Source organism: Oncorhynchus gorbuscha, linkage group LG04 (genome assembly GCF_021184085.1).
Source record: "Oncorhynchus gorbuscha isolate QuinsamMale2020 ecotype Even-year linkage group LG04, OgorEven_v1.0, whole genome shotgun sequence".
Classification (NCBI taxonomy): Eukaryota; Metazoa; Chordata; class Actinopteri; order Salmoniformes; family Salmonidae; genus Oncorhynchus; species Oncorhynchus gorbuscha.
Window position 1 is genome coordinate 11,778,315 of NC_060176.1, and position 20,211 is coordinate 11,798,525.

The 20,211-nt window shown below is 43.3% G+C and overlaps 1 protein-coding gene across 3 annotated transcripts in view; it reads left to right on the forward strand.

Annotated features, from left to right (window-relative positions):
• Positions 1–1,127: 1,127 nt before the first annotated feature.
• The window catches only part of LOC124033668 (potassium voltage-gated channel subfamily C member 1-like), a 54,094-nt gene continuing 35,010 nt past the window's right edge, over positions 1,128–20,211 (forward strand). For all 3 annotated transcript variants that reach the window (XM_046345835.1, XM_046345834.1, XM_046345833.1), the window contains exon 1: positions 1,128–2,156. In XM_046345835.1, coding sequence (XP_046201791.1) covers positions 1,620–2,156 — 537 coding nt within the window. In that variant the 5' untranslated portion in view covers positions 1,128–1,619. The remainder of the gene's footprint in view (positions 2,157–20,211) is intronic.

Sequence of the window (20,211 nt, forward strand, 5' to 3'; positions counted from 1 at the left end):
ATAATTTTTCTTCCTCATGAAGCCATCTATTTTGTGAAGTGCACCTGTCCCTCCTGCAGCAAAGCACCCCCACAACATGATGCTTCCACCCCCGTGCTTCACGGTTGGGATGGTGTTCTTCAGCTTGCAAGCCTCCCCCTTTTTCCTCCAAACATAATGATGGTCATTATGGCCAAAAAGTTATATTTTTGTTTCATCAGACCAGAGGACATTTCTCCAAAAAGTACGATCTTTGTCCTCATGTGCAGTTGCAAACCGTAGCCTGGCTTTTTTATGGAGCAGTGGCTTCTTCCTTGCTGAGCAACCTTTCAGGTTATGTTGATATAGGACTCGTTTTACTGTGGATATAGATACTTTTGTACTTGTTTCCTCCAGCATCTTCACAAGGTCCCTTGCTGTTGTTCTGGGATTGATTTGCACTTTTCACACCAAAGTACGTTCATCTCTAGGAGATAGAATGCGTCTCCTTCCTGAGCGGTATGACGGCTGCCTGGTTCCATGGTGTTTATACTTGCATACTATTGTTTGTACAGATGAACGTGGTACCGTCAGGCGTTAGGAAACTTCTCCCAAGGATGAACCAGACTTCTGGAGGTCTACAATATTTGTGGAAGCCAAATGTGACCTGTCCATGGTGCTGACAGAGCCAAAACAGCTTTCACAGACACACCCCTCATCAATTTAGGTGCATGCACCTGTGCATCCTTTCCAACCAATTAATGTTATTTAATGTACTTTACAAAACCATGCCAAGGAGTCTGTGCAACCCTGCCTCATGGTATACAGCATATACTGCAGGATCTCTCCTCATTCTCCTGTGAACATAATTTTAAACAGAACACATTAAGTTGCAATGGCACTCATTCAAGGATCTGTGTTTTAGGCATATAGGAATTCAGGAGCATTATCGAACACAGAACATGTAAAGTAATTGTCAAGGATCAATGTTGATATCCCTGTAGCAGTCCTGCTCAAGGAGGAAAATATAAAGAAAGACAAGGGATTAGGGAGTGCAAGAGTCTCGTTTTAAAGACAGTGGGAGGGGGATGATGAAAGAGAGAGAGGAGAGGAGGATGGATGGAGTGTGAGGAGTGTGCGCTCAGATAGACTGGTGCTGTCCGTTCAGCACCACAGCTCTCATCTTTCGTTGCATGCCACACGGGCTGTACGCTTCCCTAATTAAAAGACGGCGTGGATTTGGAGCTAGGTTTTCAATATATGGAGTCATAGCCTACACACATATTTCATCAACGCTTTTCGGAGGGGTGTTCATCTTTGGGTTTGTGATGTAGCCTAACCATGAACATTTGGATTTTTTTCCATCCAAATTTCTGGGGCAGGCACAGGCTGCTTCTTGCTTTAGCCTACCTTGCAACTATATCAAACATCCGTTGAGGTATTGCTTTCTTTGGTATTATTAAAAGTTGTGATTTATCTGAAAGATTCAGTGGAGCCTGTGCTTTTTTTGCAAGCTGAATAAAAGAAGTCGGTAAGAAACCTGCCTTCTCTTTTCCTCTTTCAACCCGAGTTCATGTGTCGGCCAGATCCCACTGCGTTGCCTCGCACATGTTTTGCAATACAATGACTGGAACCTGCTCGAGACATGCCTAAGCGACGCAATGGGACAAGGCGACGAGAACGATCGTATTGTGATTAACGTGGGAGGTATCAGACACCAGACCTACCGTAGCACCCTTCGCACATTACCGGGCACCCGGTTAGCTTGGCTCGCCGAGCCAGATGCCCACAGTCACTTTGACTACGATCCCAAGATTGAAGAATTCTTCTTTGACCGGCACCCGGGTGTGTTTGCCCACATCCTCAATTACTATAGGACCGGGAAGTTGCACTGCCCTGCAGACGTTTGCGGCCCTTTGTACGAGGAGGAGTTGGCGTTCTGGGGTATAGATGAGACCGACGTGGAACCATGTTGTTGGATGACTTATCGGCAACATCGAGAGGCCGAGGAGGCATTGGATAGTTTTGGGGGTGGCCCCCCCGAGAATTCAGAGGAGGATGGGGATGAGGAAACGCTGGGAATGATCAATAGGTTGGCTCTTGATGGACCAGATGCCAAATCAGGGGGGCATTGGCGACGTTGGCAGCGGTTGCTTTGGGCACTTTTCGAGGATCCCTATTCTTCTAAATATGCAAGGGTAAGTAAGGGTTGGAATCAGTCATCTTGAGTCAATAAAAGTTTAGATAGGCCTACTACTAGCCTGAAAAAACAATGCTTTACAATTTCTCTCTCTCTGTGCTCGCGCGCTCGTGCGTGTGTGTGTGTGTGTGTGTGTGTGTGAAGGAGAGACATTTGCTTTAACATAGTTCCTTTCACGCTCATCCAACGTTCACGTAAAAAGTTGGGTTCATAGTCACGTACTAATAAGGCTCGTGAATATTAATTGGATTTGAAGCTTGAAGTTGAAATTTGAAGTTGGTACATACATTTATTTACTTTTAAATGAATGACGTATACCCGTTGATTATTGAATAATATAACTTACCCGATTAGCTAAGTTCAACCTTCGTAGCCCATCATAACCCAAAATATGAGCTTGTTTCACTTCATTGTTGAACAGGTCAATTATAAACCAACACTGTATTGCCTCTATAATGTTGATATCATGAATGGTCAGACCTTGCATCCATAGCCCTGTCTATGAATTTGAAAGGGGTTACATTACTCCAGCCACATCTCTCAGCTGTTTACCAGAACAGTGATGGGGTGGCGGTGTTGTTATTGTTTGAACTACAGATTTCCATTTTTTTATGTGTCCATCACCAGCACACAAACTATTGTCTCTTTCCTAAGCTGGAACAGAATGGTGATCAATGAGAGGAATATTTGTGACGTCAACAGTCCTACATATATTTGTCTTTACACCAATCAAATCAAATCAAATCAAATGTATTTATATAGCCCTTCGTACATCAGCTGATATCTCAAAGTGCTGTAGAGAAACCCAGCCTAAAACCCCAAACAGCAAGCAATGCAGGTGTAGAAGCACGGTGGCTAGGAAAAACTCCCTAGAAAGGCCAAAACCTAGGAAGAAACCTAGAGAGGAACCAGGCTATGTGGGGTGGCCAGTCCTCTTCTGGCTGTGCCGGGTGGAGATTATAACAGAACATGGCCAAGATGTTAAAATGTTCATAAATGACCAGCATGGTCGAATAATAATAAGGCAGAACAGTTGAAACTGGAGCAGCAGCACGGCCAGGTGGACTGGGGACAGCAAGGAGTCATCATGTCAGGTAGTCCTGGGGCATGGTCCTAGGGCTCAGGTCCTCCGAGAGAGAGAAAGAAAGAGAGAATTAGAGAGAGCATATGTGGGGTGGCCAGTCCTCTTCTGGCTGTGCCGGGTGGAGATTATAACAGAACATGGCCAAGATGTTCAAATGTTCATAAATGACCAGCATGGTCCAATAATAATAAGGCATAACAGTTGAAACTGGAGCAGCAGCACAGTCAGGTGGACTGGGGACAGCAAGGAGTCAGTCCACCTGACCGTGCTGCTGCTCCAGTTTCAACTGTTCTGCCTTATTATTATTCGACCATGCTGGTCATTTATGAACATTTTAACATCTTGGCCATGCCCCAAGAACAGTCTTGGGGCATGGTCCTAGGGCTCAGGTCCTCCGAGAGAGAGAAATAAAGAGAGAATTAGAGAGAGCATATGTGGGGTGGCCAGTCCTCTTCTGGCTGTGCCGGGTGGAGATTATAACAGAACATGGCCAAGATGTTCAAATGTTCATAAATGACCAGCATGGTCGAATAATAATAAGGCAGAAGAGTTGAAACTGGAGCAGCAGCACGGCCAGGTGGACTGGGGACAGCAAGGAGTCATCATGTCAGGTAGTCCTGGGGCATGGTCCTAGGGCTCAGGTCCTCCGAGAGAGAGAAAGAAAGAGAGAAGGAGAGAATTAGATAACGCACACTTAGATTCACACAGGACACTGAATAGGACAGGAGAAGTACTCCAGATATAACAAACTGACCCTAGCCCCCCGACACATAAACTACTGCAGCACAAATACTGGAGGCTGAGACAAGAGGGGTCAGGAGACACTGTGGCCCCATCTGAGGACACCCCCGGACAGGGCCAAACAGGAAGGATATAACCCCACCCACTTTGCCAAAGCACAGGCCCCACACCACTAGAGGGATATCTTCAACCACCAACTACCATCCTGAGACAAGGCTGAGTATAGCTCACAAAGATCTCCGCCACGGCACAACCCAAGGGGGGGGGGGCGCCAACCCAGACAGGATGACCACATCAGTGAATCCACCCACTCAGGTGACGTACCCCCTCCAGGCACTAGATTTAGCTTATTCATTACATTGCCTGGTTGGAGCTCTCCTTGGTTCTGTAGGCTTTTAGCTGCATTTATAACCTAATTATTAGCTTTGTCTAACCTTTCGGTCTTTTCTCCTTGCAATTCGACTTAGCTTTGAACAACACCACCTATCACACCTGGTATTCCCATTCCCAATGCCTTTTAGCTTCACTTGAAAACAATTCAAAAGTAGTCTCTTACTGACCCAATAGGATCCTGACCCACTGACCTGAGACAGCTGTGAGGAGATGCAGGGATCAGAAATCCACCCTCCCCTAGCTCAGCACAGGATACAACATGTTAGAGTATATCATCTTCAGAATGTATCTATAATCAATCAACTGGTCAATCAATCAATATGCATTATGCAGCATATGTGTTATGTTTTGGTTAGTTATTGGTCCCTTTGCTGTTCCTCAGAGACTGAGCAGTTTGAGAATTACGCAAGTGCAAGCAATAGCCTCTGCTTTGGCTCTGTCAATTTCCATAAATGCTTAGATCAATGTATATAAGTGCATCCGCTTACTCGTTTACACTGGAGCATACTGGCTTGACTCCATCTTTTGCACCTCTCAATTCTCCTGAGGGGCAGTGATTACAAAAGTGCAGGGTTGAGTGACAGTATAGTCTACCCTCTCTCTTCCACTAGCCAAGTGTGTATTGTCTACACGTTGGTTCTCTCATATAGCATCCTTCCCATTTTCTCACTCTCTTTACCTGTTTCTCATTCTCAGTCTCTCATTGTGAAAGTAAATTGTTGAGTTACTATGAATGAGCATGTCCCGGTGCCTTAGCAACTGGAGATCAAATGGACCATAGAGACCATGCAGTGTACACAGACACACCATAGGGCCTTCACAGAGCATTGTGAGTGCAAAACATGAAGCTACAGGTGTAGGATCTTAATTTGTTCGCTTATGTTGTTGTGAGTTTTCCTGCACCGCAGGAAATGCAGTTGAGCTTTGTGATTTACATAAATTCACTGAAAACCCACACACATAACAGTATTGCACTTTTCATGTAGCCAAAATTTGGTCATCTATTAGCGTAACAGCCGATCAAGCAACATTATGGAGTAAACGTTTAAATCCTGTTGCAGCAAGATTGTTTTGTTGTGACAATCCTGCTGTACTGACCAATTATGTGAGATGAGCTAGTCAGGGAGTCGATTAGTTGTTATTAAATCCTCATTAGGCCCAGTTTTGGTCAGCAGGGGCAAACATAACACTGATCTCAGAGGAAAAACATGTTGACCGTCTGTCCTTATCTTTTGCTCCAGTAACGTTGGTTTCCTCCTATGTAAATAATATATATAGAAGGAAGAAAGGAAAGAGAGAGAATCAGATTTTTATATCCCCTTTGGAGTCTCTTTTGTTGGTGCTGGGTGACAGAAGAGGTGGCAAGAAGGACCTCATTATCACCTTTCTTAATAAACACCCAACCTCACCTCTGCCACCTCATACACCCTCCTGCAATGCTGGAGGACATGCAACGCTTCCACTCTATATCCCACTTTACAAGCAGAATTATTACCTAGGTATTACAGTGGGGTAAAAAAGTATTTAGTCAGCCACCAATTGGGCAAGTTCTCCCACTTAAAAAGATGAGAGAGGACTGTAATTTTCATCATAGGTACACTTCAACTATGACAGACAAAATGAAAAAAAAAATCCAGAAAATAACATTGTAGGATTTTTTATGAATTTATTTGCAAATGATGGTGGAAAATAAGTATTTGGTCAATAACAAAAGTTTATCTCAATACTTTGTTATATACCCTTTGTTGGCAATGACAGAGGTCAAACGTTTTCTGTAAGTCTTCACAAGGTTTTCACACACTGTTGCTGGTATTTTGGCCCATTCCTCCATGCAGATCTACTCTAGGGCTGTTGCTGGGCAACACAGACTTTCAACTCCATCCAAAGATTTCCTATGGGGTTGAGATCTGGAGACTGGCTAGGCCACTCCAGGACCTTGAAATGTTTCTTACGAAGTCACTCCTTCGTTGCCCGGGCGGTGTGTTTGGGATCATTGTCATGCTGAAAGACCCAGCCACGTTTCATCTTCAATGCCCTTGCTGATGGAAGGAGGTTTTCACTCAAAATCTAACGATACATGGCCCCAATCATTCTTTCCTTTACACGGATCAGTCGTCCTGGTCCCTTTGCAGAAAAACATCCCCAAAGCATGATGTTTCCACCCCCATGCTTCACCGTAGGTATGGTGTTCTTTGGATGCAACTCAGCATTCTTTGTCCTCCAAACACGACGAGTTGAGTTTTTACCAAAAAGTTATATCTTGGTTTCATCTGACCATATGACATTCTCCCAATCTTCTTCTGGATCATCCAAATGCTCTCATGCAAACTTCAGACGGGCCTGGACATGTACTGGCTTAAGCAGGGGGACACGTCTGGCACTGCAGGATTTGAGTCCCTGGCAGCGTAGTGTGATACTGATGGCAGGCTTTGTTACTTTGGTCCCAGCTCTCTGCAGGTCATTCACTAGGTCCCCCCCGTGTGGTTCTGGGATTTTTGCTCATCGTTCTTGTGATCATTTTGACCCCACGGGGTGAGATCTTGCGTGGAGCCCAAGATTGAGGGAGATTATCAGTGGTCTTGTATGTCTTCCATTTCCTAATAATTGCTCCCACAGTTGATTTCTTCAAACCAAGCTGCTTACCTATTGCAGATTCAGTCTTCCCAGCCTGGTGCAGGTCTACAATAGGTCTCCAATTTTGTTTCTGGTGTCCTTTGACAGCTCTTTGGTCTTGGCCATAGTGGAGTTTGGAGTGTGACTGTTTGAGGTTGTGGACAGGTGTCTTTTATACTGATAACAAGTTCAAACGGGTGCCATTAATACAGGTAACGAGTGGAGGACAGAGGAGCCTCTTAAAGAAGAAGTTACAGGTCTGTGAAAGCCAGAAATCTTGCTTGTTTGTAGGTGACCAAATACTTATTTTCCACCATAATTTGCAAATAAATTCATTAAAAATCATATTATGTGATTGTCTGGATTGTTTTCCCTCATTTTGTCTGTCATAGTTGAAGTGTACCTATGATGAAAATTACAGGCCTCTCTCATCTTTTTAAGTGGGAGAACTTGCACAATTGGTGGCTGACTAAATACTTTTTTGCCCCACTGTACATGGTGATTAATGCAGTGTCAGTGTAGCGTCGATGTAATTTAATGCAGTTACACACAGTACCTTTGTATGTGAAGCAGATGTAGTTTGTATAACTAGATGTCTGTACCACTACCAACCGTTCTTGTGGACAGATATTAGTGCAGTGGTACTCATGTTGCTTTCAGACATGGCTCACATACTCTCACATACTTCCAGTGAGCAATATATTAAATGAACCTGTCTTAAGTTTGGAAGGCAATCTGAGGGAACTTAGACTGACCATAATTCAGACACGTGGCTACAACTACTAGTCTTCCTACTTATGAAAGGGGACATTGAGGCATCCTGTGCCCTTGGACTTTTGATGACTTGGCCCTTACTGCCTGGATTTGCGAGAGGACAAATAATTTAGATTAGTTAATTGATCGATCAAATTGCTGCTCATGTAAGGATGTAAATAAATGCTTAAGTAAAACGTGTGTTTAAGTGGTAAGGATGATGAGAAATAACTTTGTGCAGCTGGGAGAGAAGGAAATGCATGACTGAATGCAGTTTGGTGGGGTTTTGGGACAGGTAGGGTAGATGTGGGTTTGTTCAGGTTAGAAGTGGAAGTGGGAGCTGCTGGATGGGAATGGGTAGGAGGTTTCTTTTCACTCAGCCATGGCTGTGGGTTGTAATGTATCACTCCACGTCACATAAGAAACACAGCAGTGAGTTTATGTGGAGGGAGAGCTTTGAAATCAATATCATGCTAGGCTTTTAAAGTGGACGTGTCAGCTTTAACGTGAGGAGCCTACTGACCATACAGACACCCAGCCAGCTACCACGACCTTCAGCTATCTGGGATGAAACTGCTCTTGAGTTTAGAAGGAGATCCATTCTCCTTGAAAGTGCACCTACATGGAAAGTAGCTATACGTCTACATAATCGCCTTAGAGAGACAGTGTGGCTGGGACGGCAGCTTCTAACCACCACAGAGTGAGTAACAGATCCAGGCTGAACAGAAAAGAGCAAGGCTGGTTGCTCCTTAGATGGCTGGAGCGATTAACATGAATTAGTTGGGCACAGACCCTGGTAATTAATGGAGATAGAGACGGAGGCATCCTATTACACAAAAGACATGCTGCATGGCTAACCTTGCAACACTTTAACAGGAAGTCATCTAGGTTTTAAGGAGATCCACGCGGAGACTGGCTTGTCTGGAGGGCTGTGGCCGAGATAGATGGTCATATTGCTTTATCAAACAACACCTGCTCTTAGTCTACCATGTGGCATGCTGTAGTACATTGAGGTTCATATGTGTAACTGTATGAACACATTATGCACATGTAGGTGTGCATGTGCATGATACACATCGACACAGTCCAACTCCAGTAGGGAAATGCACAAACCAATCAAAAGCTGGTCACTGGGATATCTAACACAGCTCTTCCTCCCAAAAGAAGTGGAGCAGGACACCCCTTAAAAAGCACTGGGGTTTGTCCCTGCGCTCCTGTATAATTGATTTCCCAGGCAGGAATGAGAGGAATGAGGCACCCAGCTAAAAGCATTCAAACTGGGGCAAATATCGAGGCAGAATTACAGGCCTATCACGCCACCATTACACTGCCAAACAGAGAGGAAAGTTACACTCACTTGTTCTGCCTTCATCTACAAGATAACACTGGCTCCAACAACCTTTCCTCTGAACATACACCCAACAGTTATCTGACAAATCCTAAACACCAAAACTATTTGATCTTCATGACTTTCAAAACCAGGTCGCAGTTGTAAATGAGAACTTGTTCTTAACTGGCCTACCTGGTTAAATAAATACACATTTTAAAACACAAGATTTTCTGTCTTTCCAGTTTCATCCTGAATGGTCAGGCGTGGTGAGGGAGTGTTTATTCAGTTTATTCATCACCTTTGTCCGTTAGCGATACATGCTGGCATAGCCATTACCTCAGCCAGACCATACCATCTGACATGGGGTGTCACTCAGATTTATCCCACTGAAGATATAACCCATATAAGACTGTTCTGTAATGTTGAGCTCCCCCCTGTTGACACACTTGCCCTACTTAAGGGCAACCCAGTTTTCACAGAAAACACTCATGTGTGGCTCTCACATAGCACTATGATTATTGAATGAACATACCTGTACATGTCTTCCAATAGCTTAGTCTCATTGAAAAGAAAATAGATTAAAACTACAGTGATTTAGCTAAGGTTTGATCGAGATTGTTTTGCATTTGAATGTTAAGTCAAACTGAATGTGTTTCTTGCTCCGTGCTAATTGGTGGACCAGAAATGGACAGAGACATTAGGGACAGCAGGCAGGGTGACAGCCTGTAGAAGAGCATGATTATGGACGAGGGAAATGAGGCTTCACTGAGGGAAGCAGGGATATCCTCAGAACTCTGTCAACAATGTGACTAGAGGCTTTTCAGCGGATCGTCATGTTTTTATCTGACATAGGCTTATTATGTCAGAATTCCCTCAGATTTGTCTGATGTTTATTCCCCTGTTCATGTTCATAAGAGTAGTTATATTAAGTGTGTATGTGACTTCAAAAATATGATTTAGTATGACAAATATGATTTAACCAAGATAGCCACACTGTATACTGTACAGCAGGATGCAACTCCCACAACAACATCACAGGGCATGTTTGTGGACAATAACACACACCTACTGTATGTAGTCACTTTCTATTGGTATGTGTGGCCACAATGATTACTGATGGATATAGGCCTGTCCCAGAGTGCAAATAACCTTGATGTGACCCTGGACAACACTCTGTCGTTCTTTGCAAAAATCAAAGCAGTGACTCGCTTCTGCAGGTTCATGCTTTACAACAGCACAGGTCCTAATCCAGACACTTGACATCTCCCGTCTGGACTACTGCAACTCAATGTTGGCTGGGCTCCCCGATGTGCCATCAAACCCCTGCAATGTAACCAGAATGCTGCAGCCCGCCTGGTGTTCAACTTTTCCACGTTCTCCCGTGTCACCCCGCTCTGATGCACACTCCACTGGCTTCAAGTCAAAGCTTGTATACACTAGAAGACCATGGTACTTGCCTACAGAGCAGCAAGAGGAACTGCCCTTCCCTACCTTCAGTCCCTGCCCATCTTCCAAAAACATCTAAAACCCTAACTCTTCAAAGAGTATCTTAAATAATCCCACAACACCCCCCCGCTTGGACCCCCTCCTCACCCCGACCCATTAAAAGAAAATCATTTTGTGATCTAACTCTTGCACTTGATTTTCCCCTCTTACTAGCCCTGACTTTGCTGTTAGCTACTTTATTGAGGTAAAATGTACTTACTATGACTATCTTAAGATGAATGCACTAACTGTAAGTCGCTCTGGAGCTTCTGCGAAATGACTAAAATGTAAATGTTTTGTGTGATTGGTGTGGGCAGCAGTGATGATGAGGAATGGCAAACTGGCACTGAGCACGGGGATCACTGACACACATGGCCTAGGCAAATGTTTGTCGTGTCTGTTGCCGGGGGAGTCCATAAGCAGAGAGAGATGACGTTAAACCCAGGCCATTGAATAGCATGATGAAGCACTGACCACTGCTTCCTTATAATGCTCACTTATTGCTATCCCTTCTGTATCTCATCATTTACTATGGTGTTTAGTCTGCCTACACATACTGTCATTCATGTTACAGTATGTTATGCCTCTGTGCTTGAGTCTCAGTAATCATAAGGGCTATTGTGCTAAGTTAGTATACATAATTCAAGAATCATTCTCTATCGTTTCTGTCCTCTAGTCAGAATAGAGGCTTTCATAGTCGATGTGAGTAATTTACCCAAGGCAAGGCGTTAGAACAGTTGGAACAGAGCCACATTATGTGTTGGCACTATCAAGTCATGTTATTTAAAGTGTTTTAGATAACTTAGAGCCAAACTAATTGATAGACGGTTTTAGTAAAGGCTTTGCCTTTGGTGTTTGTACATGGCTGGCTTGAAGAATATATAGTCAAGATGTGCAAGTCCTCCTTATTCTTCTTCCTATGGTTTCAGATGACTCAATCTGTTGTGGTTTGTGTATGAATGGATTTGTATAGTTCATTATAGTGCTGTAAATGCTACATATACATTCTCTCTTTCCGATGTGCACAGTAATAGAGGAAATCAGTTAAGTGGGATTGCCTGTTTCATAGCAATAACCTTTTCATGTTGTATCTCCCATCACAGACTGCAGCAGGTGAGTGGAACAGGGAGGGAGGTGGTGGTGGAGCTCTGAGCTAACTCAGCATTCTGAGGCATCACACAGCTTCGGCAGCACATGTTCAATCTCGACTGTCTCTACTGTCTCTACTGTCTCTACTGGCACTCTCAGATCATACTCTGACAGGGTATTCTAATTACAACCTAAAACTAAAAACAGCCAGCAAGCATTTGGTTACCAATGGCTGTTACTGGGCTAACAAACGTCTTCCAAACAAATGCTCAATCAATCAGTTCAACATGACTTCCTTTTTACAGTATAACGGATCTGGTGTAGGCTGTTTGTTGATTTGTTGGAGAGAAAACCAATGTAGTCATTTTCAAATCAAATCAAATCAAATCAAATCAAATTTATTTATATAGCCCTTCGTACGTCAGCTGATATCTCAAAGTGCTGTACAGAAACCCAGCCTAAAACCCCAAACAGCAAACAATGCAGGTGTAAAAGCACGGTGGCTAGGAAAAACTCCCTAGAAAGGCCAAAACCTAGGAAGAAACCTAGAGAGGAACCGGGCTATGTGGGGTGGCCAGTCCTCTTCTGGCTGTGCCGGGTAGAGATTATAACAGAACATGACCAAGATGTTCAAATGTTCATAAATGACCAGCATGGTCAAATAATAATAAGGCAGAACAGTTGAAACTGGAGCAGCAGCACAGTCAGGTGGACTGGGGACAGCAAGGAGCCATCATGTCAGGTAGTCCTGGGGCACGGTCCTAGGGCTCAGGTCCTCCGAGAGAGAGAAAGAAAGAGAGAATTAAAGAGAGCATATGTGGGGTGGCCAGTCCTCTTCCGGCTGTGCCGGGTGGAGATTATAACAGAACGTGGCCAAGATGTTCAAATGTTCATAAATGACCAGCATGGTCAAATAATAATAAGGCAGAACAGTTGAAACTGGAGCAGGAGCATGGCCAGGTGGACTGGGGACAGCAAGGAGTCCTCATGTCAGGTAGTCCTGGGACATGGTCCTAGGGCCCAGGCCAGTTGAAACTGGAGCAGCAGCATGGCCAGGTGGACTGGGGACAGCAAGGAGTCATCATGTCAGGTAGTCCTGGGGCATGGTTCTAGGGCTCAGGTCCTCCGAGAGAGAGAAAGAAAGAGAGAAGGAGAGAATTAGAGAACGCACACTTAGATTTACACAGGACACCGAATAGGACAGGAGAAGTACTCCAGATAAACAAACTGACCCTAGCCCCCCGACACATAAACTACTGCAGCATAAATACTGGAGGCTGAGACAGGAGGGGTCAGGAGACACTGTGGCCCCATCCGAGGACACCCCCGGACAGGGCCAAACAGGAAGGATATAACCCCACCCACTTTGCCAAAGCACAGCCCCCACACCACTAGAGGGAAATCTTCAACCACCAACTTACCATCCTGAGACAAGGCCGAGTATAGCCCACAAAGATCTCCGACACGGTACAACCCAAGGGGGGGGGGACCCAGACAGGCCGACCACAACAGTGAATCAACCCACCCAGGTGACGCACCCCCCCAGGGACGGCACGAGAGAGCCCCAGCAAGCCAGTGACTCAGCCCCCGTAACAGGGCTAGAGGCAGAGAATCCCAGTGGAAAAAGGGGAACCGGCCAGGCAGAGACAGCAAGGGCGGTTCGTTGCTCCAGAGCCTTTCCGTTCACCTTCCCACTCCTGGGCCAGACTACACTCAATCATATGACCCACTGAAGAGATGAGTCTTCAGTAAAGACTTAAAGGTTGAGACCGAGTTTGCATCTCTGACATGGGTAGGCAGACCGTTCCATAAAAATGGAGCTCTATAGGAGAAAGCCCTGCCTCCAGCTGTTTGCTTAGAAATTCTAGGGACAATTAGGAGGCCTGCGTCTTGTGACCGTAGCGTACGTATAGGTTACGGCAGGACCAAATCAGAGAGGTAGGTAGGAGCAAGCCCATGTAATGCTTTGTAGGTTAGCAGTAAAACCTTGAAATCAGCCCTTGCTTTGACAGGAAGCCAGTGTAGAGAGGCTAGCACTGGAGTAATATGATCAAATTTTTTGGTTCTAGTCAGGATTCTAGCAGCCGTATTTAGCACTAACTGAAGTTTATTTAGTGCTTTATCCGGGTAGCCGGAAAATAGAGCATTGCAGTAGTCTAACCTAGAAGTGACAAAAGCATGGATTAATTTTTCTGCATCATTTTTGGACAGAAAGTTTCTGATTTTTGCAATGTTACGTAGATGGAAAAAAGCTATCCTCGAAATGGTCTTGATGTGTTCTTCAAAAGAGAGATCAGGGTCAGAGTAACGCCGAGGTCCTTCACAGTTTTATTTGAGACGACTGTACAACCATTAAGATTAATTGTCAGATTCAACAGAAGATCTCTTTGTTTCTTGGGACCTAGAACAAGCATCTCTGTTTTGTCCGAGTTTAATAGTAGAAAGTTTGCAGCCATCCACTTCCTTATGTCTGAAACACATGCTTCTAGCGAGGGCAATTTTGGTGCTTCACCATGTTTCATTGAAATGTACAGCTGTGTGTCATCCGCATAGCAGTGAAAGTTTACATTATGTTTTCGAATAACATCCCCAAGAGGTAAAATATATAGTGAAAACAATAGTGGTCCTAAAACAGAACCTTGAGGAACACCGAAATGTACAGTTGATTTGTCAGAGGACAACCCATTCACAGAGACAAACTGATATCTTTCCGACAGATAAGACCTAAACCAGGCCAGAACATGTCCGTGTAGACCAATTTGGGTTTCCAATCTCTCCAAAAGAATGTGGTGATCGATGGTATCAAAAGCAGCACTAAGGTCTAGGAGCACGAGGACAGATGCAGAGCCTCGGTCCGATGCCATCAAAATGTCATTTACCACCTTCACAAGTGCCGTCTCAGTGCTATGATGGGGTCTAAAACCAGACTGAAGCATTTCGTATACATTGTTTGTCTTCAGGAAGGCAGTGAGTTGCTGCGCAACAGCCTTCTCTAAAATCTTTGAGAGGAATGGAAGATTCGATATAGGCCGATAGTTTTTATATTTTCTGGGTCAAGGTTTGGCTTTTTCAAGAGAGGCTTTATTACTGCCACTTTTAGTGAGTTTGGTACACATCCAGTGGATAGAGAGCCGTTTATTATGTTCAACATAGGAGGGCCAAGCACAGGAAGCAGCTCTTTCAGTAGTTTAGTTGGAATAGGGTCCAGTATACAGCTTGAAGGTTTAGAGGCCATGATTATTTTCATCATTGTGTCAAGAGATATAGTACTAAAACACTTGAGCGTCTCTCTTGATCCTAGGTCCTGGCAGAGTTGTGCAGACTCAGGACAACTGAGGTTTGGAGGAATACGCAGGTTTAAAGAGGAGTCCGTAATTTGCTTTCTAATAATCATAATCTTTTCCTCAAAGAAGTTCATGAATTTATCACTGCTAAAGTGCAAGTCATCCTCTCTTGGGGAATGCTGCTTTTTAGTTAGCTTTGCCACAGTTTGCATGACCTTGTCACTAAATGTGTATGTTATATGAATTTTGTTTCTGGACTTGACTGTCTGTGTAGCATTAGTTTCGTTCATTGGCGATATAATATACTTTTTAATGAATGAAAGCCACTTATGATATCAGCCGCTGATTAAAATGTTTCCTTTATTGGCCTCCTGGGTGGCACAGTGGTCTAAGGCACTGCATCACAGTGCTAGCTGTGCCACCAGAGACTCTGGGTTTGAGCCCAGGCTCTGTCACAGCCGGCCGCGACCGGGAGGTCCATGGGGCAACGCACAATTGGCCTAGCGTTTTCCGGGTTAGGGAGGGTTTGGCCGGTGGGGATATCCTTGTCTCATCGTGCACTAGCGACTCCTGTGGTGGGCCAGGCACAGTGCACGCTGACCAGGTTGCTAGGACCAGGTTGCTAGGTGTTTCCTCTGACACATTGGTGCGGCTGGCTTCCGGTTGGATGTGTGCTGTGTTAAGAAGCAGTGCGGCTTGGTTGGGTTGTGTTTCAGAGGACGCATGGCTCTCGACATTCGTCTCTCCTGAGCCCGTACAGGAGTTGTAGCGATGAGACAAGACAGTAACTACTAACAATTGGATTCCACGAAATTGGGGAGAAAAAGGGGGTAACGTTTAAAAAAAATATATATATAAAAAATTGATTAATTTATATATATTAATTTATATATATATTTTTAACTTTATTGTAGTTAACAGGGAGTCATGCTAAGACCAAAGTCTCTTTCACAGATGAGCCCTGTATACACATCAATATTAACATCAATATAGCAAAAGCAAAACACATACAGGATGATGATACAGGAGGGGCAGGAGCCAACTGTGAATGAGGCCTTAGCTGTTTATGTTGTCGGTAGTTACATTGGGATGTGTCTAGTTATTGACACTGTTTTTAAACTGTCAGTCAAGGCCCTTCTAGATCTGCAAGGGCACTCACACGAAGGCTAAGCATCTCATGTACTAAAACTTAGATGGACAATTATTAGGCAAGGCCTGTAACTTGATCCCTACATGGTAAAAAAAACATGTTTTTTTTTAAGGTAATTTACTGGCAGCCTGTAATTTACCTGTAAGTTACTGAAGAAAACGGTACAGTATGTTACCGTAAATATAACAGGATTTTTAAAACCCCACAGAGACAGTCCTTGATTCACAGAAAACAACCTTGTCCACCCTCATCATCAGCATGTGAAAAGGTCACCAGTGTTCTACTTTACAGATGCTCTTATCCAGAACGACTGGATAAGTAGTGAGTGGATACAGGTTCATATTGGTTCAAAGTGGTGTCGTGGAAATTCAGTACTGAGAGAGACTTGGTCTTGGTCATTTCTTCAAACAATCATCTTTATTTTATATTGATTAATTATTGCAATAAGGTCACGCCCTGACCATAGAGAGCCCTTGGTTCTCTATGGTGTAGTAGCTCAGGGCATGACTAGGGGGTGTTATAGTATGTCTATTTCTATGTTGGTTCTAATATGGTTCCCAATCAGAGGCAGCTGTTTATCGTTGCCTCTGATTGGGGATCATATTTAGGTCGCCATTTCCCCACCTGTGTTTTGTGGGATATTGTTTGTGTTTAGTTGCCTGTGTGCACGTCATGATGTCACGGTTCTTTATTGCTTTGTTTGTTTCACTGAGATTAAAAATATGTGGAACTATACTCACGCTGCGCCTTGGTCCGCTCATTACGACGATTTTGATAAATAATGAGACTGTCAGTCCACCAGTCTTGACTGACAGGCTAAGAGTTTAGCTTTCACAGATGATGCACAGTTTTTATATAGCTGAAACCAAGATTGCTTAGCCAGTCACTTCTAACCTTCCCATAAGCCACCTTGGTTATCTACACATGATGATCTTTTACTTAGTTTCCCAGATGCCAGTAAGATGAGACAATGAGGCATTGTTCTTACTCTTCCTGGCTCTCTCTATTTCGAGTCACACACACTACGTCTTGTCTACAGAATGCTATTTTTTATCACCAGCACAAGTCAATTGTCAGCTTCAAACTATCTCTAGTAGAACCCATGTCCTCAACTCCCAGACTATCTGCAGGGTGCTAGAGTGGAGACCATAAAACACAGCATTAGCAGGACAGAAATATCTTACTGTTCGTTAGGTAAATAATTGTTACATAGGTGAATTGTTGTTAATTGTTAAATAAGGTGAATGCATCATTTTTGCCTCACACTGGTCCCCTGTGGGATTCAAACCCACAACCTTAGCATTGCAAGTGCCATGATCTACCAACTGAGCCACAAGGCACTGAACTTGTTTTCTCTCCTCTCTCTCATGTAGATTCATGCCTAATAACATTTAGGAACACAAACTCAAACAAACACACATTACATAAAAAACACACTATATATATAAAAAAAACATAAGTATTTATCTAAAATTACACATACTGCATGTCATGCACACTCATAAACAGGCAATGCAAATACATTGTCACAAACGCATACAGTAAGCACAGAGAAAGGCAGATGGATGGAGGGAAAGGTCGTTACATAAGAGAACGTGACATGCTTTCATCTCTAGGAGGCATGAGTCTAAAAGAGAGAGTGTGGGAGGGGTTGTAGGAGAGAAGGGTCTGGTTGCAGTTTTATTTTGTTTAGCATTGACTCAATGCTGTCTCCTACACTTACAATGGCACTGTGACAGAAGCATCTACAGATATAGGATCTTAATTTGAGCCAGTTTTCTACAGGAGGAAAATAATCTTGCAGCAACAGGAAATTTGAGTTATTATGTGTATTATAACTAATGGACATTTTTTGCAGGGGTTGATGCATTTTTTGAAAGGGCAAATCATGTCTGAAATGCCAAACTTTAGAAGCCTTATTAATACTAAAAAACACGACAAGTTTGCATTTCAGCAACAAAAGAGTGATCAAATTAAGATCCTACATCTGTAACTTACTTCCAACATTTCCTGATTAAGCATTTGATATACTTGACATGTACATGCTTTCTGTGGCGCAGTCTACGTTGCAGCCTTTTAACTTAATTATATTGTGTATTTACTATCTCAATGCATCCTCTCAAACAAACGACATGCTTGCGATGTTGTGTATTGTTAGATATTACTGCACTGTTGGAATTAGGAACACAAGCATTCTGCTCCATCCGGAAGAACATCTGATAAATATGTGTATGAGACCAATACAATTTTCAGAGTAGAACCCACAGCAAATCTAAAAATTTTGTGCACAATACCATTGATTTAATTCCATATTGAATGTTAATATCCATGCAGTATTCTCCTTAGTGGTTGTGTCCTTAAACTAGCAGGTACAGCACACTGCCAAGTGTCACACTCTGACTTACATACATTATTTATTATGGTCACATTTCTATCTTTATTCATCGCTGTCCATTAAGCTTCCTATTTAGTGGTGTTGTTGTTAATTCAGTTCCATGTAGCAGAGTCTTGTTGGTGAAGCTGCTGGGTGTTTATTTCCCAGCAGTATGGCTCCTATAACCATTTCTGATGAGAGTGTGATGTGTTCTGACAGAAAGGCCTGCTGATTGGTTTCCTTGGAGGAAGGTTATATTCTCAGTTATAAACTCAGCATTGTCTTTGACTCCCTCCCACTGAAGGATGAGGCCTTGCCAGCCTAGACACAAAGGGAAAAGAACCACCCTCTCAAAGCTGAGAGGTGCAGTGCAAATGCTTGCTTGCTCTGGTCAGTCTGCAGTGTAGACATTATGTTTGGGTCGGCGTCAGTTCTGTGCATGGGATTGTACTGTATGAGTGGGATTGTAGGTAGGTAGTCCTGTGTGAAGGCGTTTCCTTCACCTGTAATGCAAACAGGACAATGGCTCATGTTCAGCACTTCTAATACTTATTTGCTCCAAACCGGAATGATACAGATAAAGGATCTTAATTTGATCCCCCTGTTGCACGAGAGCTTTCCCTCAAATGCAGGACATTTAAAATGTGTAGTGTAATTGAGGTTGAAAGAAATTTCAGACTTGATTTTCCCTACTGAAAAATGTATCAATCCTTACAAAAATGTACATGAATTATAATCCACATAATAATTCTAATTTCCTGTTTCTGAAGGATTATCTTCCTGCTGTAGCAAATTAGCTCAATTTAAGATCTTACATCTGTATGTCATGTATTTTTTGTTATTTTTACTTGCCGATTACAGTGGTGGAAATTTGACTCCCTAATGGTTCATTCAAATGACTTCCTGGCTTTCTGTAACACTGATTTATCACAACTCAACAAGCTAATCACACATCTATTACGGAAACACCCCCATATCCAAACCATGACAACATACAGTAATTCACATGAGTGTGTTATATTGCACTTTGCCTCTCATTTATAGTAAGACACTCGCTCATTAGTTTTCTGTAAATGTTGCTGATACATGTTCTGTTGAGAACACCAGGGAAAATATCATTCTGCTAGCATCTTCCACCAAATACATCACAATCTGCCTTGGATGATGTTTACACACTCAGCCATGCATGTTAACAAGCACATGCTCTCGCACACACGATCAGATACATTCATGCATGCACACACATTGTTTGTGCTGCAGGTCAGAGGTAAGAACGAGGAAGGGTGGCTCTCATGTTGGCTTAATGTATTGTAATATGAGATTAGAAGTTTGTCTCAAGATAAAGCTTTTAGAGAATGCAGTTAGGATACAAATTGCGCACATGCCATGATACCACTCTGTCTAGAAGTTCCTCAATGATGTGTTGATCCTTTCCTCTATCTATACTACACTGCTGTTTCTATGTTCAGTGCCAGCAGTCTGTAGCCAGTCATGGAATAAACATAAAGGAAAGGTCAGTCAACGTTTTTCAAAGAGCTGTTTCATTTCCTTTCTCTGGAGAGTTCAATTTGACTCATGGAATTTGTGTTAACGGCTCAAGTTCCTTCATTAGTGAACAATATGATACTTTTCCAATGTTCCAGGTTTCCCTCTTACAGCTGCATATCGTACTTTATTAGTAACAATGTTGCTGTATTGATACGGATAGTTGATCATGTTGGAGAAAATGTTGGATGTTCTGAGAACAATGTCACATG